General features: G+C 42.4%; 1 protein-coding gene across 11 annotated transcripts in view; it reads right to left on the bottom strand.

Annotated features, from left to right (window-relative positions):
* The window catches only part of TASOR (transcription activation suppressor), a 91883-nt gene extending 87736 nt beyond the window's left edge, over positions 1-4147 (bottom strand). For 6 of the 11 annotated variants that reach the window (XM_074199138.1, XM_074199141.1, XM_074199144.1 and 3 more), the window contains exon 1: positions 3829-3937. Coding sequence is in view for 5 of the 11 variants with exons in the window: in XM_074199140.1 (XP_074055241.1) it covers positions 3829-4132 (304 nt within the window). In the remaining 6 variants the exon portion in view is untranslated. Of the gene's footprint in view, positions 1-3828 lie in introns of all 11 variants that reach the window. The other 5 variants (XM_074199140.1, XM_074199145.1, XM_074199147.1 and 2 more) reach the window with 1 other exon arrangement.
* Positions 4148-22068: the final 17921 nt, after the last annotated feature.

Here is a 22068-nt window from a genome sequence, read left to right as displayed (position 1 = left end):
AAAACAAAACAAAAAAGGGGTTATCTGGCCCAAAACCAAGTGTCTCATTCACTCCTCTTCAGGAAAAAAATTTTTCCTGGAAAGAATACTTCTAGCACTTTAAACAAAGAAATGAGCCTAACAACATCTATTAGCCACAAATCTACTGAAATACTAAGTTCTTTGCACTGTCAAAAAATAATAGCATAGTTATAATAGACTGCTTTCCATGGGGGGCAGGGGGAGGGAAGCAAGATTAGGGGAAAAAATTGTAAAACTCAAAATAAAAAAGTAATGGCATTGTTAAGGTAAAACTCAAAAAAAAAAGTAATAGCATTGTTAAGGTATAATGTAAATTAATAAACACTGTATAAAATCTTCCTGCTGAACTGTTCTGCACATCAAAAACCTACCATGTTACCCTATGAAAAGCATCATCTCATTAGATGTTCTGGTCCACCGTTCATTTTATAATAGAAACTAAGCGGCAGAAATGTGAAGTGACTTTGATGCAAATTCACATGGCCCACCTAGTGACATAGTCTAGAATCCAGATATCCTTTGATTTCTCTTCTGTTCCTCCCATTTCACTCATACTACCTGTCATAATTACTTGCTTAAACAGAACCTTCAAAACAAATTTTATGTACAAGTTAATCAGAACCCACACTTACATGATGGAAGCAATCTTGAAGCTTCAAAAGTAAATATAGTTGGCTGACCATACTTCAATATTTCTCTAAATAGGCTAAATTCTAAAATAATAGGCTAAGATAGAGTTGAAGACTGAGCTCTCCTGGATCAGCCATATGACTTTTCTGATCAAATCAAATTAACCATTCCACATGCAAAATGTGAAATGATATTAAATCTATCAAAAAGTTGTGCTTTAATTTGGAAAAAGTTCAAAGGGCAATCAAACTGGACATATCCTTTGATCCAGCAATACCATTACTAGGCCAGTATCCTAAAAAGATCATAGAAGTCGGCTAGATGGTGCAGTGGATAGAGCACTGGCCCTGGAGTCAGGAGGACCTGAGTTCAAATCTGAACCCAGACACTTAATTACCTAGCTGTGTGGCCTTGGGTAAGCCACTTAACCCTTTTTTACCTTGCAAACACCTTTAAAAAAAAAATCATAGAGCACCGGCCCTGAGTCAATAGGATCTGAGTTCAAATTTGACCTCAGACACTTAATTACCTAGTTGTGTGATCTTGGGTAAATCACTTAACCCCACTGCCCTGCAAAAACAAAACAAAAAAGATCATAAATAGGGGAAAGGACCTACAACGTACCAAAGTACTTATAGCATGTTTTTTTGTTGATTTTTTTTTGTGGTGGCAAAGAACCAGAAATTGAGAGGATGCCCATTAATTAGGGAATGGCTGTACAGGTTGTAGTGTAAGAATGGAATACTATTGGGGCAGCTAGGTGGTGTAGTGGATAAAGCACCGGCCTTGGAGTCAGGAGGACCTGGATTCAAATCCGGTCTCAGACACTTAATAATCACCTAGCTGTGTGACCTTGGGCAAGCCACTTAACCCCATTTGCCTTGCAAAAGCCTAAAAAAAAAAAAAGAATAGAATACTATTGTTCTATGAGAAATCATGAACAAGCAGATTTCAGTAAAATGAACATGAACCAATGCTGAGTGAAGTGAGCAGAACCAGGACAACAGTGTACAAAGTAACAACACTGAGAATCTTGAAGAACTAGGATAGACTAAGCTCTTCTCAGCAACACAATAATGCAAGCCAATTCCAAAAAGACCTGTGATGGAAAATCCTATCCATATGCAGAGTGATCTGTATGTTTTTTGTTGTTCTTGTTCTTGTTCTTCCCTTCAGTTGTTCCTTCTTTCAGCACATGACTAACATGAAATGTTTAACCTGATTGCACAATCTCTATCAGATTGCTTGCTATCTTGGGGAGAAAAGGAAGAGAGAGAAAATGTATAACTCAAAATCTTATAAAAACTTGCATAGAAAAAAGTTGTGCTTTGATTAAAGTGAGAATGTATGTAAAAATGTTTTATCAACCATAAGGCATCCTATAAACATAAGGCATGTTATTTATCGATAAAATGTACCAATATGAAACATGATATAATTTCAGAATAAATTATTTTTTAAAAAAAAAGCCTATATGGGTGGGGGGCGTCTAGGTGGCCCAGTGGATAAAGCACCTGCCTTGTAGTCAGGAGGACCTGAGTTCAAATCTGACCTCAGATACTTAATAATGACCTAGCTGTGTGGCCTTGGGAAAGGCACTTAACCCCACTGCCTTGCAAAAATATAAATAAAAAAAAGCTTATAGAAAAACATCTGATAGGGCTTTATAAATTAGTCCATTGAAAATTCAGAAACTTGATCATGGGATAGCAACAACTTTCCTTCTATCCAATTCTCCCAACTTGCTTATTAAGAAATAATGCAGGCTATCCTGTGACCCTTATGTGATGTCTTGGTTAATTCCACTGAACTGCTTTCACTCTTAGTTTTTTATTCTGTTAAATGAGATAGTCACTGGATATAGGAAGGGAAGTATCTGGAAACAAAAAGTGAGGCAAAACCAAATGCTTTAATGAAAATTAACTTTTAAATGAAGAATCAATCTTAAAAACACATCTGGAGGCAGCTAGGTGGCGCAATGGATAGAACACCAGCCCTGGAGTCAGGAGGACCTGAGTTCAAATCCAGCCTCAGCCACTAAATAATTATCTAGCTGCGTGGCCTTGGCCAAGCCCCTTAACTCCATTTGCCTTGCCAAAAAAGACCAAAACCCACACATCTGCATTATTTTTCAGGTTTTATGTCAGAGGAATAGCTTCAAGAATGACCCCTGGAGGCTTTAAATGATAACTGACTTAAGTAAAAAGAAAAAAAGTAATAAATTCAGTTGTACAGAATCTAGAAATTAAGTTTGCCATTTGTAACATTTTGGCTAGGTTACATATAACGTTGTTACATTCTAATGAACAACCTAACCAAAAAGGAAATAAAGCATACATAATTTTTTTTGTTACCACAATTTAGTCCTAAATACCTGAGTGTCTACTGTGGAAATGTTTAAAATGACTGCCCATGCATAACCTTGCCATCTTGGGGGGCATCTGGAACTCAAAAGCTTTTAAAAAATGAATGCTCAAAAGTATCTTTCCATGTAAAATTATATTAAATAAGACATCCCTAAGCTGATGGTCAAGTTCCCCCTAAAGTTACCAGCCATCTACTCTGGATGTGTTGATTTAGATACATACACTGTTGGTAGGTCCAGGTTGTCTCCCCCCAATAAAATATAATTTTTTTTTAACGACAAGCAGAGAGGCAAATCTCAGGTGCTGCCTAGTTTCTAAATGGAAAGCGCAGAAACCTCTTGGTCACCAACACGGTCATGCTGGTGCCCTGGGGGTTCAAACAGCAGGAGGGTCAGCTCTCGCTGTGGGGGGCGTCTGCCGTTCCAGGGCCTGGGGACACGCTTCGGGGGGCCTGAGCCGCTCACGCAAAACTCAAGTTTCCCAGGTCCCAGACCACAAAGATGACAAGAAAGCGTGGGGACAAGCGGCGTTCCCGACGGCGGGCTGGCCCCGGGCAGCGGCCCCCGGCCCCTCTGACCTTGCTTTGCCTTTAAGGCTTTCTTTAGGGTGTCCGCAAGGCCACGCACGCAGCTAGGTCACTGCCAGGGGCCCCCGCCGCCGCCACCCCCGGGCCCCGCCCCCGCCCCGGGCCCGCCCCCCCGCGGCGGCCCGTTAACTTTCGGTTACTTTCCCGCGTCACTTCCGGGGCCCGGCCCGCCCCGCCCCGCCGGGCCCGGGCGCTGGGGGAGGGGCGGGGCGGCCGCGGCACCACCTTTCTTTTCCCGGCTCTTCCTGGGGATCTGGAAGCTCTTCCTCACGGGCAGCTCGTCCGGCCCGCGGCCCGGGCCCAGCCCCAGCGCCGCCGTCACCGCCGCCGCCGCGCCGCCCGCCTCGGGCTCGGGGCCCGGGCCGCGGCCGAAGCTCAGGCTCAGGCCGGGCCCGCGCGGCCGGGCCCGGCCCGGGGCCGCCGCGTCCCCGCCGCCTCCGCCATCTTGTGGGGCGGCCTCGGGCTCCGGGGCCATCGGGCCTTTGGGCGGGGACGCGGCCGCCTCCGCGGGGGCCGCCGCCGCCTCCATGGCCGCTGCGCCTTCCGCCCGGCCCCGCCTTCCCCTCCGACTGGCCGCGCGAGGCTGCGGCCGAGCCACCGGCCGAGCGGGCCGCGGGCGGACGGGCGAGCGGACGCGCGGACGGGCGGACGGACGGACGGACGCAGACTGGCCTCCCCGGCCGCCGCAGAAGCCGCCGCCGCGCCGCGCCGCCGCAGCCCCTCGGCGTGCTCGCGTCCGGCGCCGGGGCGGAGCCTGGCGCGCGCCCCCGGCCAATCGCGGCGCGGAGGGGAGCTCGTGCACGGCCGCGGGGCGGGGCTTCCGGGGGCGGGGCTTCCGGGGGCGGGGCGGAGGGAAGCCCCGGGCTCCGGCCCCCCGCACGGCCAGCACCCAGGGAAAGCCCACGGTTTTAGAGGCTTGAGGCTTAGCCTGGCTAGGCCCTGGAGTCGGGAGGGCCTGAGTGCAAATGCGGCCTAGCTGTGTGGCCTCGGGCGAGCCGCTTAACCCCATTTGCCTTGCAAAGCCCCCCCCAAAATTTGAAAGATTTGCCTAGCTAGGGGCTGACCAGGCCCTGGAGTCGGGAGGGCCTGAGTGCAAATGCGGCTTCAGCTAGCTGTATGGCCGTGGGCAAGTCGCTTAACCCCATTGTCTTGCCAAAAAAAATTAAACATGGATCTTTACAATGACCCATTTTATTGGTGAAAAAAATAAACTCAAAGGTCCTAAGTCTTGCCTAAAGTTATACAGCTGTGATAGGCCTGATTTGAACTCAGAGCTTCAACACTCAAATCAACCATTCAAGTCTTTTTTTTTAGGTTTTTTTGCAAGGCAATGGGGTTAAGCAGCTCGCCCAAGGTCACCTAGCTAGGTCATTATGAAGTGTCTGAAGGCAGATTTGAACTCAGGTCCTCCCAACTCCAGGGCTGGTGCTCCATCCACTGCGCCACCTAGCTGCCCCATTCAAGTCTTTAATCAAGCACCTGAGAAAACCGAGTGGCAACTGATTCAAGGAGGAGCCTTACTTAAATTCTACTCAGTAGAATACTATAGAGTGTATTCTAACCAGTACTGGCCAATTCCTTGTAGTTGTACAAGAAGCCATTACAAACTCATTTAGTAAAACCTTTGATCAGTCACTATTAAGTATGAGAATAAGATACATTTAGGCAAAACCTAGACTTTGTATAAAGTTACATAGGAATATAGACTCAAAGAAGAAGGAGCTGTAACAGGCCTTAAAGCTTCAATACCGTTTGCTCACTGAGCCACAAGCTATGCCAGTTTTGTTCAGACTCGGCACTCAAACCAGGCGTGGCGGCATGGGGAGGAAACTGTCCCCTCTGTCTCCCATTTGTTTGGGGAACAGATGCATCGCCCTACCACTTCCTCTTCTTCAACCTTAGCAATAGCCTAGCCTTACCACCTCCTGGTAGAAGGAGCCCATCTGTCTTATAACCACTCAGCAAAAATAGTTTGATTTTGTAGAACTCATGACCCTGCTGACAATTTTGCTTATTTTAACCTTCTAGTACATGCTTCCTATGTCAACCAATGAAATTGTGTTATCAAGGCCTATAAAAGCAGGCTTGGAAAGAAAGAGAAAGAGTCGGGGGGGAAAAAGAGTCGAGATTTCAGATTCCAGGAAGGTCCAGGGTCTACTTCGTTAGAGGGGGTCAGCTCCCTCTGACTCAGTTTCACTTTTGGTGCTCTGGTGGAATTTCCCCCCACTCACCTCTGTTATAGATGTTGAGATGTCAGAAATACAGAGAATAAAGCAATCCTTACTCCTGTGCCTACTGTGGACCAGATACTGTTTGAAGTCCTAAGGAGAAAAAAAGTGGAAGCAAATCGTTCCAGCAGTCTAGGACCTCCCCTTTTACTGGGAAGACACCTTGTACAAAGTTTCATGTAAGAAGCAGCAAAAGGAGAGAGAGGCTCCAAGATGAAAAGCATCTCAGACCTAGAGGGGAAAGACTTCAAAGCATGAGAAGAAAGCCAGTCTCCTAGACTTGAAGTGAATGGATTAGTGAGAATGGGGGTACAGTGGAATGGGGGACCAAGTGGGATGGGGGACCAGTAGAATGGGGGACCAATGGGATGGGGGGGGCAATGGATGAGAGATTGGTGGGAGGGGATCATGGGATGGTGGATAAGAAAGTTAGAAAGGCAGGATGTGGCCAGTGTGTGAACAATGCTAAATTCTGAGCAGAAGAGCTTAGATTTGATTCTAGAAGTCATTACTATAGGGAGTTACTTGAATTTACTGAAGTGAGGATCAGGGCTTTAGGAGTCATTTTGATAGCTACATGGAACTCTATCCATATGCACAGAACCTGGAGAACCTGACCACTTTGGGATCATTTCCATCTTAGGTGCAGAGCACACTCAAATTTTTACAAATAGTGTTTCCTAAACTAATAATTTTTTTAATTCAGATCAGTGAGCTATGATGATGATGATGATGATGGTGATGATGTTGATGTTCACCCTTTGTTCCAGAAGAAGACCATGACGTCAGAGAGGTGATGTCAAGACATGCAAGTGAATTGGATTTGAATGAGGGGGGTTGTGATGTGCTAAGTCACTAACCTCACTTTCTCCTCTGGAGTCATCTGGATCCTGTTGCCAGTGAAGCCATCAGGGTTAAGTGACTTGCCCAAGGTCACAGCTACTAAGTGCCTGAGGCCAGATTTGACTTCTACCCATTCTGCCAACTAACTAACCTAGTCCACTTTAGAGGTTTTTACATTACATTTTATATTTAGTGTTGGCTTTGAGGACTCTTCTTCCCCCCTCCTGTCCCCCTCAATCCCCCCTACTTTATTATTCCCCAGTTTACTCTTCAGTGATTGCATCATATCCAGGGCCATCTCTAGCCATCCTGATTCATATCTGGCCACTGGACCCAGATGTATCCAGAGGACAAAGTGAGGCTGGTAATGTAGTACAGCGCCCCCTCTCAAATCCACTTCATGTGCTTGTGGCATCACCTCCCTGATGTGATGGTCTTCTTCAAGAATGAAGGATAAAAAAAAAAGAATGAAGGACAAATATCAAATTTTCCTCCCCAGACTACAGAAACCTCTTCCCCACCCCCACCCCAACCTCTCTCACTGGAAGTCCCTCTCTTCCCAGCAGCCTCACCATCTGATTGACTGGTTCCTCCCCAGGTGGCCTTCTCAGAACTCTCCTCCAGAACTTCTCTGACCAGAACTTCTCTGACAGGCCCTGGACATGAGGGGTTGACTTCCCCCATTAGAATATTAGCTCTCTGAGGACAGGAACTGTCTTTATCTTTACCATCTTACAGAGTAGAACACAAGGCCCGGCCAATAGTAGGATCTTAGAATGTTGATCCAGTTGGATTAAAATTTACTTTCATAATCATAATCTCAACAAGCTTTTTGATCGGGCTTAAAGTTTGTGAAGCACTTTGATCCCATTTAACCTTGTGAAAGAAACCATTCTTAAATCAGTATTGGTTCCCTTATTGATTTACCTTAGCTTCAAAGCTCTAATTAAGGTAGCTTTTTGATTTAGAGACTTATTATTCAGTAGTGAGAGCTGACCTGGCTTGCCCAATATTCTTTAAGGTTAGAGTCTACCTTCTCTGTTATTTCCTTTCCCTTCAACAGACTCTGTAGTGATCCCTTGATGTCAGCTATCCCATCTGTTAAAGCTTGTAGAATGCTATAACCAATCAAACAGAAGGAGCATTTACTATTTACTAAACTCTGCAGCATCCAGCCAGGCCACCCCAAGCTCAGCAACACCCCAATTCTTCAATTTTAGCTAACCCCTAAACTATCAGAAATCAATCAGCATAAGTTACTCAAGATTCTGTAAATTTACTGTTCCTCTTCTGCAGTTATAAAAATGATCTGTAATCCCTAGTTGAGGTCTTTGGTTCTTGAGAGGCTACTGACCCCCTTATTGGTAATTATTAGCATTAATAAATTGATTTTAGGGGCGGCTAGGTGGCCCAGTAGATAAAGCACTGGCCCTTGGAGTCAGGAGTACCTGGGTTCAAATCCAGTCTCAGACACTTAGTAATTCCCTAGATGTGTGGCCTTGGGCAAGCCACTGAATCCCGTTTGCCTTGCAAAAAAAAACAAAAAACAAAAACCTAAAAAAAAAAAAATTGATTTTACTGGCAATTCAGGTTCCCAGAATTTTTATTATATGACAGTTGACAACTCCAGATAGGACCGAAGGACAGACCCTGATCTCCAGGATGTTTTGCTCCAAGGAATGCCCCCAAGAGTGAAGATTTTACACTGAGGGAATTCATTGGAAAGGAGCCCCTAGACAAACAAATGTCCCTCATTCCCAAATCCAAATATTTCTGAGCCAAAATAAGCCCCTACTTTATTGGGTAGATTCAATTCCCTTCTTCTCATAGGGAAAAAAATTTCTTGAGGTGATAGATACCATTATTAAAGTATGTGGTGGTTGAGTTTTTCTTTCTGTGAACACTTTAGGAAGAAGAGGAGCATTTTTGTCAGTTCTCCCTTTAGCAGGGGCTTAGCTTCCACATGCTTAGCGGGAAAGAGGAAGGAAGGTTTTGCTAAACGTTTCTTTGTGTGTAGAATCCATTTGGCAAGCTAGAGATCCCCTGTACAAATATGAGAATCTCTCCTGGATATAGCTGCTAGCCTGTTGTATCTTATAAAGACAGAAAGACCTTACCTACAAGATAAAACATTTCTAGGTAGAAAATTTATTTATGGAAGTAGGTAAAATCCTAAGGTTTTCTTTGTTTTAATGGTCTCTTCTGGTTTATATCAATGTTCTGCTTTGGTTTATTTATTTTATATTATTACAATAATCTTGTTATAAGAATAAACATAACCCCCCAAAAAAGATGAGAAACCTCAAGAATAGCGAAGAGAAAAAAATGTACTTCAGTCTGTGTTCAGATTCCAATGACTCTGTCTCTGGGATGAGTTGCCTTCTTTATCATAAGTCCACCAGAGAAGTTGCTTCACTATTTTTCCCACATTTGCTATCACTAGCTGTATTTCCCTCTACTATTCCTTCCCACTCTCATTTATTCTATTCTCTCTCTCTCCTTTCATCCTGTCTCTGTTCAGAAGTGTATTGTATCTGAGTACCCTCTCCCACAATCTTCCCTCTTTTCTATTGCCTACTCCCCCCTTCCCTTGCCCCCATTCCCCCTTATCCCATCCCTTTCTTCTCATTTTTCTCTAGGGTAAGATAGATTTCCTTACCCTATTAAGTGTGTATGTTAATTCCTCTCGAGCCATTTCTGATGAGCATGAAGGCTCACTCATTGCCCCTCACCTTCCCCCTTTCCACTCCATTGAAAAAAGCTATTTCTTGAATCTTATGTGAAATATCTTAGCTCCTTCTTCTTCTCCTTTCTCTTCTTCCCAGTACTTTCCTTTATCACCCATTGACTCCATCTTTTTACTATATCATATTCAGCTCCTTCCCATGCCTTGTCTATATCTGCTCCTTCTAACTGATCTTATGAATGAGAAAGTTCATATGAATTATCAGTATCTTCTTCCTATGCAGGAATACAAGCAGTTCAACATCATTAAGTTCCTCTTAATTAATCCTTCTCATTCATCCCCTCTATGGTTCCCCGGAGTCCTGTACTTGGAGATCAAACTTTCTGTTTAGCTCTGGTTGTTTCAATAGGACAGTTTGAAAGTTTCCTGTTTCATTGAAAGTCCATTTTTTCCCCTGAAAGAGGATGTTCAGTTTTGCTGGGTAGTTGATTCTTGGTTGTAAACCAAAATCTTTTGCCTCCTGGAATATCATATTCTAATCCCTCAATGTAGATGCCAGATCCTGTGTAATCCTGTCTGTAGAGCTATGGTAGTTGGATTGTTTGCTTCTGGCAGCTTTTAGAATTTTCTCTTTGACTTGGGAGTTTCAGAATTTGGTTATAATATTCCTGGAAGTTGTTCTTTTGGGAATCTCTTTCAGGAGATGACAGGTGAATTCCCTAAATTTCTATTTTACCCTCTGCTTCTAGTATCTCAGGTTAATTTTGCTGTATTATTTCTTGAAAACTGAAGTATTTTCCTGGTTGTGCTTTCAGGTAGCCCAATAATTTTTAAATTATCTCTTCTGGATTTGTTTTCAAGGTTGATTGTTTTTCCAATGAGATATTTCACATTTTCTTCTAATTATTTTTTTGGAAGAGTTTTATTTCTTCCTGATTTCTTACAAAGTCATCAACTTCCTTTAGTTCCATTCTGCATTTGGAGGAGTTATTTTCTTCAGAGAGCTTTTTTATCTCCTTTTCCAGCTGGCCAATTCTGCTTTTTAAGGCATTCTTCTCCTCATTTGCCTTTTACGTTGCTTTTTTCCATTTGTCCTAAACTGGTTTTTAACATTATTTTCTTTAGTATTTTTGTGTATTTCTTTCACCAAACTGCTGATTTGGTTTTCATGATATATCTGCATTGCTCTCATTTCTCCTCCCAATTTTTCCTCTACCTCCCTTAATTGCTTTTCAAAGTCTTTTTTTGAGCTCATCCATAGCCTGAGCCCATTTTCTATTTCTCTCGGAGGTTTTGGACATGGATGGAAGCTTCGATTTTGTCATCATCTGAATCTTCCATGGGACCAAAGTAATTTTCTATGGTCAGATTCTTCTTTTTTTGTTGTTCACTCATTTCCTCAGCCTATGACTGATTTATCACACTTCCAAGGCTTGGGGGGGGGGGGTTTGGGGACACCCCACTGGGGTCTTATGAGAGGCTCTGGCTCTTCTTGCCTTTGTTCTGGTCTGTGGATAACCACAGCCTCTCCCCTCTGCCCTGGAGCTGTGAGGACAGTCACTGCTCAGCTACAGTGTATTAGAGCCCAGACTGCAACCTGGATCTGAGTGTGGGCAAATATCTGAGTCCTGCCCCAGGGAGGGCAGGGAGACCTCTGGGGTCCCCCCCAATCCCCTTCCCATCTGTGGGCTGTGCTCTGGAGGTGCAGGCTGGCTTCCCCAATTCCCACTGCAGGTTCTCACCACAGGGCTTCTCTGACGCCAGTGTTCACTCCGCACTCACTCCGGTGAGACAGAGTTCTCTCACCACCCCTTCAAGCTGTTCCAGTAATCTGGGGACCTGGAGGTCTGGAAACTGCCCCCTCTGCCACAGACCCAGGCGTCCCCAGGGATCTAGGCACTGAGCCCAGTTGCACTGAGCTGTGGCTATGGCTGTGGCTGCACTGTGGCCACGACTTTTTCCAACTCCCGGTCCTGGTGAAACAGACCTTTTCCATGGAACTTCTAAGTTGTCTTGGACTGGGAAATTGTATCACTCAGTCTTTTTGTGGGTTCTGCCCCTCTAAATTTTGGCTAGAGTCATAATTAGGCAGATTTTGGAGTTTTAGGGAGAATGAGTTTCCTGCCTTCATGCCACCATCTTGGCTCCCCACCCCCAATGTTCTGTTTTGATCTCATTTTATAAGTGGAGTTATATTTTTAGTGTCCATACTTGTTGATGTCCTTATCTTTTCTGTGCTAATCTAACTTCCAAGAGAAAAGATTCCTTTTCACAAATAGAGCCAGAAGAATCTTTGTCTCATGCAGATCTATTCCTCCAGTGAGCAATATTGCTGGCAGAAAAGCCTTGAAGACCTCATTTTTTAGATGAAAGAACCTTAAAATAGGGGTGGGAAACAGTAGACCTTACAAAATCATATGGTCTGGTGCTGCCATAGCAACCACAGGTGGGACTCAAAATCACATAAATATAGGAGCTTTTAAGGGGGAATTAATTAAATTTTTGACCAAATAGAGCAGGCCAGTTTTTAAGTTGATAATTTTTTATGGCCCATGAATTTTGTTAAAATATCCAGGGTGGGGCGGCTAGGTAGCACAGTGGATAGAACACTGACCCTGGAGTCAGGTAGTACCTGAGTTCAAATCTGGCCTCAGACACTAAATAATTACCTACATGTGTGGCCTTGGGCAAGCCACTTAACCCCATTGCCTTGCAAAAACCAAAATAATAATAATAATAATAAAATAATAATAATATCCAGGTGGTAGCTAGGTGATGCAGTGGAAAGAGCACTGGCCCTGGAGTCAGGACCTGAATCCAAATCCGGCCTCAGACATTTAATAATAACCTATTTGTGTGACCTTGGGTAAGTCACTTAATCCCCTTGCCTTGCAAAAACAAAACAAAACAAAAACCAAACAAACAAATAAATATCCAAATGACCCTTGGTTAAAAAAAAAGATCCCTCTGAAATTGATTGGCAGCAAGTAGAAAAATCTCTGAGGTGTGAAGATAACCCTAATTCTGGGAGAATAAGGCTTCTAAAGTATTACTCACACTGTAAAATTAAATGAACTATCAAGTTTTCCTATTGGGATTCCTCTGGAAAAATTATTAAGGCCATGGGACCATGGGAACCTCTAAGTTCAACTAGAAATGACTGATATGTCAAGTAGTCAGTGCTCACCTACTATAAAAAGAACCCTTCTTTTCCTTCTATCTATTTCAAAAAAGTAGAACCTGCTATTGATATCTTTCCCTTCCAGGAAAAGTTGTTAGAGGGCCACCTAAGGTGGCTGAGCACTTTTAAGGACCCATCAACTCCTTAGTCCCTCTGACCTCTTTTGTGGAGGAGAAATACTCCTAAATTTTGAGGATCCAGCAGTTGTCATCATCAATTTTGAGCTGTGTTAGAGAATATAATTCTCTATGGGGATTTTCTCTTCTGGAGAAAAAAATGACTATTATAGAAGTGGCCAATAGACAAACCCAATCTTCCACCCACCCCAAGTTGGATGAGCATCTCTTGCAGGTCTTCCTAACTGACCATTGCAATGGTTTTTTGTTGTTGATTTTTTAGGTTTTTGCAAGGCAAAGGGGTTAAGTGGCTTGGCCAAGGCCACACAGCTAGGTAATTAAGTGTCTGAGACCAAATTTGAACCCAGGTACTCCTGACTCCAGGGCCGGTGCTTTATCCACTATGCCACCTAGCCACCCCTACAATGGTTTTTAACATATTATTTTCTTCAGTATTTTTTTTTGTATTTCTTTCACCAAACTGCTGATTTGGTTTTCATGATTTATCTTCATTGCTCTCATTTATCCTCCCAATTTTTCCTCCACTCTTAATTGCTTTTCAAAATCTTTTTTGGAGCTCACCCATAGTCTGAGCCCATTTTCTATTTCTCATGGAGGTTTTGGATATGGAAGCTTCGATTTTGTCATCATCTGAATCTTCCATGGGACCAAAGTAATTTTCTATGGTCAGATTCTTCTTTTTCTGTTGTTCACTCATTTCCTATTGGAACCTCAACCTTCCAGCAGGCTAAACCAGATTGTTACAGGCCAGAGAAACATTAATTAGAGGAATGGAGGTTTATGCCATTTAGCCTAATTACTAGACTAAATCCCTAGAGATCATGAAGGAGGAGAATGAACCTCCTTACTGCTTTCAAGCTAGCCTATAGAAGCATGCTAAGCATTATATTATCGATCCATTTAACCCAAGGGAAACTGGAATTCTAAATGTAGCTTTTTGTCAACCAGTTCTTGTCAGAAATTCATCATTACTGACATGAAAAGAGCATTAGTGATCTTAAAAGCATTATCTGTATGTTTGCAAAGAACAGGGAAAACAGAATAAAGCAAAGAAGGTCATCTTAAGCCAGAAATCCAGATGATTTTTGCTGGACTCCGATAGCCCCAGTTCCTTTCCAAACTAAATCACAGAAGAATCAAGCACCATTGGAATGCTATTAGACCACAAAGCTAGACAGTGGAGAAAGAAAGAGTCACTTTTAGAATAAAGGAAGGAACTTTCCCAAGCAGACCCATGGAAAGCCTGTGGCATAAAGATGGGGGAGAGGGAAAGGTAGAGCCCAACACACAACTCTACCAATATGGAACTAAAGAGCCTTTATCATCTCGGCCTACCTGAGGACTGTCAATTAAAACCTCAATCCAACCTTGTGATTTTCCTTTCTTTTACTGTTAGTGATTTAGAATATGTTTTCATGTGATTGTGGATAACTTTATTTTTTTCTCATTACTTCTTTCTCTTGTACTCCTTGTTATGAGGATTGCTCACTGGATAGGAGATGGAGAGAGATACATTTAAAAAGAAAGATGTTACAATAGCAAAGATAGCAAGTAGATCTCAAACTTAAAAACAAAATTTCACTGTCTTGGAGTCAGGAGTACCTGAGTTCAAATCTAGCCTCAGACACTTAATAATTATCTAGCTGTATGACCTTGGAGAAGTCACTTAAGCCTATTGCCTTGCCAAAAAAAAACCTTACTAAAAACAAAAATTTCTCTGAGCCATTGAAGACAATCTATCATTCTTATATATTATCCAATTCCGAAAATATTTTAAAAATTAGACCTTGAGCAGAGATACCATGCTATGAAGATTTCACCTTGACTGGGACAGCCGGTTTCAAAACCAGATACTAATGCCAGAGAAGAATTCCCAGTGGTAAGTAGACGCCAGAACTTTTAACACAGAACTCTCAAGCTGCTACTCTAAATATCTCATCATTTCTTGGAAGACCTCCAAGGTGGGAGTAATGCTCACCCTGCCTGATTCATTTGTGTGCTGTGCCATTGTTGTACCAAAGGTCACCAAGGACAGAGTTTGAATGTTCTTAAGACATTGATTCTCCAGGTGGTTGGTATGGACTCCACCAATAACTTAAGCCTATTCCTAGCTGTGTGGCCTTGGGCAAGCCACTTAACCCCATTGCCTGGCAAAAATAATAATAATAATAATAACTTAAACCTAAACTTAATAAGTCCACTGACCCAATTAGCACTTGGCATGGTCAACCCAACGTTTGGTTTGGAAACTATGATTGTCATATACAGAGAAGATCAACAATTCCTTGGCAACCAGGTAAGAAGTTGCTTTCTTTACAGCATTTCAACTTCAGCATCAAGAGACACATTTAAAAGAAAAGAGACAAAGGAATCGGAACCTAAGCCATATGCAATTAACTTTCAGGGTCCAAAACATTCTTTACCAAAAGGGTCAAAGAAACTATTATTCCAGGTAAATTTCAGGAATGTTTAACTGGTCATTTTTCTTCCTTATTATTATTAATTTGTTTTTATTATTAATTTATTATTTATTATTATTCATTTAAAGGATTTCAACCAGAACAAAATGGATCAAATTCATCTATGATTTCAAATCATTACAATAGTCTTCAAATCAAAATATCAAAGATCTAGTACATGAAACAGTCGAGTGTTGGATTTAGAGTCAGATACAGCTTTATCAACTTTTAATCTATGTAACCTTCAGGGGAAAAATGGGAATGACTTGGATAAGTCACTGCCCTTCTCTGTGATTCAGGTTGTTCATATAAAGAATGGGAAGGGGCTCCACTAGCTTCCTGTTCTAAATCCTTGATCCTAGGAGAGGTTCTCAAAGACACTAGAGGAGGAAACCAAGGAACAGAATTTGAAATGAGTTAGTCAACTCCTTTGTGACAGACTTTGGAGATGCAAAGAAAGATAAAAACCCAAAAAACAATCTCTTCCTTCCTGGAGCTCACAATTTAATGGGTCCATTTAGCATATATTCTATAGGTTGTAGATGAGATAAATTGGAGATAATTCACAAAGAGAAGCTTTAGCATTTAGGAGGATTGGAAAAGTGAAATCTAGCTGTGTGACCTTGGGCAGATCACTTAATCTGGACTGCCTGGGGGGAAAAATACAAACACTGACCAAAATGGAATTACTTTTTTCCCCCAAACCCTCTTGTTATTTTAATTTTCCTATTACTATTAAGGGGACCACCTTTCATGGGAGGGGGGAGGGGAGACACATTTCAGATTGAGATGGAGTTTCTTAAGAGTATTTGGGTATATGGGATGGGGCATGGAAAATAAAGTATAAAAAGGAAGGATTTTCAAAGCCAAACAAAAGATTTTATATTTGATCCCAGAGATAATAATAGAATAATTAAATGAGGAGGTGGGGATGACATGGCTAGACCTAAATTAAGCTTTAGGCAGGCCAGTCTGATAGCTTAATGGAGGATGGGACTGAGGTGGGGAGAGCCTTGTGGCAAGGAGACTCAGTAGCTTCTGCAAAATTCTGGATTTGAAGTGATGAGGAGCTGCACCAGAGTGATGGCAGTATTAGAGGAAAGAAGGGAATATAAGAGAGAGATGATATCAGGAGAAAAATCAACAAGAGGTGGCAATAGACCAGAGATGGGGAATGAGAGAGAGAGAGAGGAATTGAAAAATGGTACCTTGAGTTTGAGCCTGGGTGACTAGGAGGAGGATGGTGCCTATGATGATCATAGGAAAATTAAGATAAGAGGGATTGGGGAAAAGGTAATGCATTCCATTTTCTTTTTTATTCTTTTTTTTTTTTAGGTTTTTGCAAGGCAAATGGGGTTAAGTGGCTTGCCCAAGGCCACACAGCTAGGCAATTATTAAGTGTCTGAGACCAGATTTGAACCCAGGCACTCCAAACTCCAAGTCCGGTGCTTTATCCACTACACCACCTAGCCGCCCCTTTTTTTGCTTTTTCAAGGCAATCAGGGTTAAGTGATTTGCCCAGGGTCACGCAGCTAGTAATTGCATTCCATTTGGGGACATTTGAGTTTAAGATTTCTGTGGCAAATCCAGTGCAAAATGTCAAATCTAGTTTGGAGACTGGAGGTTGGGAAAGAGGTTAAATCTGGATAGGTAGATCTGAGGTTCATCAGCATGGAGATAAGAATGGAATCCATGAGAATTGATGAGATGACTGAGCAAAATAGCAGAGAGAGAAAGAAGAGAGCCTAGGACAGAGTGTCCAACACTTGGATGAAAACCCACCAGAATGAGCTCTGGGCAGAAGAGCCTCAATTTTTTCAGTGAATGTTGAGGAAAGTTTCTCAGTTGAGTGGGGGGGGGGGGGGTTGGGGGGAGAGGGAAAGTCGTGAAAGGTTTAAGGATTGATGCAAATAATATGGTTTTATAAAGTTGCAATGGTGAATGGAATTCAATTAGGGAAGTATAAAAGGGAAAGTCTAATCCAGATTGTGTTACATAAATTTGTAGTGAACCCATTCAGCATGATGTTGAGGATTTTTTTTTTAATCTTCCTTCCGTCATGTGTAAATAGAAACAAAGACAGTAGATGCCGGGATGATCCATAACTGGGCAAGATTGGTGATATGATGAGGGGGCCAGAAACCCAAGAGAAGAGAACATTGTAGAGTTGATCTGGTTCACCAAAAGACCAAGATGAGAGAGGCAATGGTCAGTATAGGTGTGATGACCTGAAATAGAAGGGAAAGAAAGATGGAAAGCTCTGGAGAGGTCAAACAACAGGATTAGAGGTTGGTGGCAAGGTAAAAGGAGAAGCAGAATAAAAACAGATTATAAGCAAATCAGAGGAGTCCTGAGTTCACAAAATGGAAGTGAGAACTATGGGTGATAGCAAGATCAAAGGTATCTTTGTATGTAGCTAATATGGGGGGGGGGGGGATTATGTAAAATGAAAACACTGAGGAACTGGGAGATTAGGGTGTTAGAGGAGCATCAATATGTTTGTTGGATTCCCCTCCCTGGAATGAGGACAGAGGTGGAAAGGAGAGAAATACTGTGCACCAGATTCCTTGAAGAAAGGGGAGGATCCTAAAGACCAGTGGGCAAAAGCTTCCAGAATCTTTGATTGGGTGGCAAATATGGATTGAGAGAAGCTCAAAGGAGAAGACTTTCTGCATGGGCTTGGTAAAGGGAAAGCCTGATGATAGAGATATCAGACTCTTCCACCTCTGCCCATGAAGCACAAGGTCCTGAATGAAAGTGTGGCCAGTACTGGAAAGGGTGGCCAGGGAAACTGGGGCACTGGGATGGAGTCAGGTTTCAGGGAATTAAAGACATTTAGAAGAACAGGGAGAATGGAATTAAAAGGTTGAAGATGAAATCTAGCTTATCAATGCAGTACAAGGGCTTGGTAGCTTTAGAATGGGACACTGGGGACCTGGGAATGGCAAGTGTTAGATTGAGGAGGCTGGGAATAAGGGATCAATCAATGGGAAGAGAGGCTTGGATGATGACAAGGTGAGGTTCATGCACCAACTTTCCCTCCACTTTGATATAGGCTTATATCCTTTTAAAGTTGGATATTCTATCATCAGCGCAGTAGCTGACTTTGATGCTGTGTTCACCATCACTGAAGGTGTTTGTCAATTCAGAAAGGCTTGTCAGTCCATTGCCCTAAGACTCAATGCATCATCTTGTGACTGTCCTGTCCTAAATCATCCCAGCTTCTAAATCTATTATCTTCCTTTTCTCAAATATGAGCTCTCGGAGGGACTTTCTGACTCAAAGTAAGGGCTTAATAAAAGTTTTTTATTCCATTCATTCACTTCTCTCTGTGATTAATGGGAGTGGCAGTTTCTGATATTTCCAGAAGGTGCTTCTATATTACCAAAGCTTCATTGTTCTCATCTTCCTCATCAAGGGCATTCCAACCCTGGAAAAACTTCCCATTACCTTCTCTCTGGACTGGTAACTACCTCTCCAGGCACTTTTAGTTCAGGGGGGAAAATCCCTATAAACCCATGTTTCATTTCTCTCTGGATCTTGGGACGTTTCCTCACTCCGTTTCTGGAACCATAACCCATGATCCAATCAATTGTCTAGTTCTTCCTGGCTTGATGCAGCAATCCATTCCTAAGGTCCAAACACCATCCCCAGTGGTCCTAAACCTCTTTTTCTGTCTACCTTTCTTGTTTTATAGGTCTACTATATGTAATTTCTTTGTGGAAATCTTGGTTTTTGGCATTTTAATCTCTGGCTCTTAAACTGGGACATGGTAGGTCTTCAATATTTGCTTTTTCTTTTCTTATCATGATTTTTTTCATTCATATCATGTTTTTTTTCCCCTGCCTATTTCTTATTTCTCAAATTTCTACTCATTCTATCATTTTTTGACTTTTTTTGACTTCAATTTCCAGTCCCCGAGGAAGATTTTCTCATTCTGGCTCTCCCAGTGGAGATAAGAAAAGCTGGGCCCTCTTTCTTGAGACACCTCCCAGCTTTGATTTAATTTGTGCTAGCCTCTCTGGGAGAGCATCCTCTGGAAACATCTGTCCAAAAAAGGTGAGGGAGGCTTCCTGTCACCAGGATGCTTTCTTAGTGTTCCACCTAGACCTTCAATCCAGGGGGTCCAGGAGGTACCCAGGAAGCTAAGGGGGAACCCAATCGCAAACAATACATTTCCTCAGTTGTTTTATCTCTATAGATATAGGTGATGAAAAAGATAATAATAATAATAAACATTTACTTAGCTTTTACTATATGTTAAAGCTTTAAAATATCTCATTTTTAACCTCATGAGAATCCTGGGAAGTAGGTCTTCTTATTAGGGAACAGAAATTAAGTGATTTCTCCAGAGTCACACAGCTAGTAAATGTCTGAGGCTCAGATCTTCCTGTGTCCAGGTGCTGTGTACCACTTAACTAAGGAAAGTCTAGACTTGACATGGAGAAGGATCACCTGTTTCTAAAGAAAATGAGGATAACGTAGAGAGGGTTCCAAGTATGAAAGAAGGGAGACCATAGTCAGATGGTTCTGGCCTCTATTTTCTCAGGAAAGTAGTTGAGATTTGCTGCTGAGAGAAGGTTGGGAGTGGGAGGGGCCCAGGAGGCTTGAAGATAGCTGGAGCGGTTTAGAATGGGCACCATTGTGTCTTGTTCACTGAGGAAGAATGAAAGAATTGTCCTGCAGCTGGGTTGAGATTAGATTAGTATAAACTGTAACATGGCAACATTTTAGGGAATATTCTATAATTTCTTAGCTCCGGCCAAGAACAGGTGTTTACACTGGAACCTAAGCAGGTGGTTCTGCCAATCTTCTATCAACACGATAGATGGTCCTAGGTCACAATGTACTTAATCAATGGAGACATAACGGGATGACAGTTTTGAGAAAAGATTGTATTGAAATAGGTTTGGAGAAATAGTTCTATTTTACATTAATTCTTTTTAAGACTACTCTGATTCTGTAATTTCTCAAAAGCTACTTCTATGGTATGAATGCTCCCATTTTCCTCCTTTCAATAAAGTTTCTAATATTCAAGGATCACCTATACATTGGTTAGCTTCACCACCACCCCACCCCACCCCCCGCCCCCAAATTTGGCCAAGCTGACAGGATTCTCCAGTGCTGGAGGACAGCTGAGCAAATTCCTTGCAAATCCTCCTGGCACTTTTCTAGCAGATGAGGCTCCAACTTGCTGCAGTTTCCCCATACTGGCTCTCTGCTCACTGACCTCAGCCTTGGAAAGATCTATGGAGAAATTGGAGAGCAAGTACCTGGGTCTCCACTGACTAAGAGGATGGAGAACTTTGGAAGCTTGTACACAAGTCTCTATCTTTCTGTAATGTCAGAAATGTGTATGGGGCAGTTGGATGGCACGGTAGATAGATCACTGGCCCTGGAGTCAGGAGGACCTGAGTTCAAATCAGATCTCAGACACTTAATGATTGCCTAGTTGTGTGACCTTGGGCAAGCCACTTAACACCATTGCCCTAAATAAATAAAATTTTTTAAAAAAGAAATGTGTATACTTATGGAAAACCAAATTTACTGGGGTTGGAGAGAGATTGATATAAACCAGCTTGCATTGGTTTATCTAAGGGGATTTTAAGAAATTGTGCGTCCAAAGCAAATGGAGTATTGGTATTTTGGGTAAGGGAACAAACTTAATAATGATTTGGGGGGCAGCTAGGTGGCGCAGTGGATAAAGCACTGGCCCTGGAGTCAGGAGTACTTGGGTTCAAATCCGGCCTCAGACACTTAATAATTACCTAGCTGTGTGGCCTTGGGCAAGCCACTTAACCCCATTGCCTTACAAAAAAAACTAAAAAAAAAACCAAATAAAAGAATGATTTGGATAGTCAGAGAGAGAAAGATCTGTCTCCATCCAGTTTTGCTCGAATTTCATGTCCAAGTGAAGCATGGGTGACATGGTATGGAGAATTCCTCAATTTGTTTTTGGTATCTCTATACTACTTGTACCATTTCCACTTGTTCAACATGATGAGTCACCAATCGATTATAGCCAATTAATCATTGGAGATATCCCATGTTTAGTCTAAACCTTCCCTTACCCCTTGATGTGCCATTTTTTAACTGAAGCATCATTTTTGGACCTCAAACAAGGTCTATCAACCAATGGACTTAAAAATTTTTTTTTTTATTAATTTAAGGCAATGGGGTTAAGTAACTTCCCCAAGGCCACACAGCTAGGCAATTATTAAGTGTCTGAGGCCAGATTTGAACTCAGGTCCTCCTGACTCCAGGGCTGGTGCACCGCTGGTGCACTGCACTACCTAGCTGCCCCTCAACCAATGGGCTCTAAAAAAACTTTTTTTAAATTTATTTCAGGCATTGGGGTTAAGTGACTTGCCCAAGGCCACACAGGCAATTATTAAATGTCTGAGGTTGGATCTGAACTTGCCTTGGGCAAGCCACTTAACCCTGTTTGCCTTGCAAAAAAAAAAACCTTAAAAAAAAAAAAAGAAAGATAGTGTCATGGAAGCAGGGGACAACAACAACCCTTACTCCCTGACATATTCTCCTCAATACAGTGATACTGGTCTCCTGGTTATTCCACAAACAAAACCCTTAATCTTTCTTCTGGCAGTCCCCCATGTCTGGGGTGTTCTTTCTTCTCAGTTCCACCTAGGGATCTGGATGACTTCCTTGAAGTCCCAAATAAAATTCCATCATTTGTGGGAAATCTTAATTCCTCTTAATTCTAGGGCCTTCTCTCTGTTAATTATTTTCTTGATCATCACAAGTAGGGATGATCCCACTTTATAGTTCCCCAAGAAAGGATCCTGCAATCCACAGAAATAAGTCTACTTGTGAGGGACAATGGAGTTCAAACATCCCTACTAGATTGATGCTTCTTTCCTCTGATGTCAGATGGCAACTAAAAAGAAAATTCAGTCTATCTATGGCAGCT

This window comes from Macrotis lagotis, chromosome 8 (genome assembly GCF_037893015.1).
Source record: "Macrotis lagotis isolate mMagLag1 chromosome 8, bilby.v1.9.chrom.fasta, whole genome shotgun sequence".
Classification (NCBI taxonomy): domain Eukaryota; kingdom Metazoa; phylum Chordata; class Mammalia; order Peramelemorphia; family Peramelidae; genus Macrotis; species Macrotis lagotis.
Note: the sequence above shows the minus strand (reverse complement) of the source record. Positions and strands in the feature narration are given on the sequence as shown.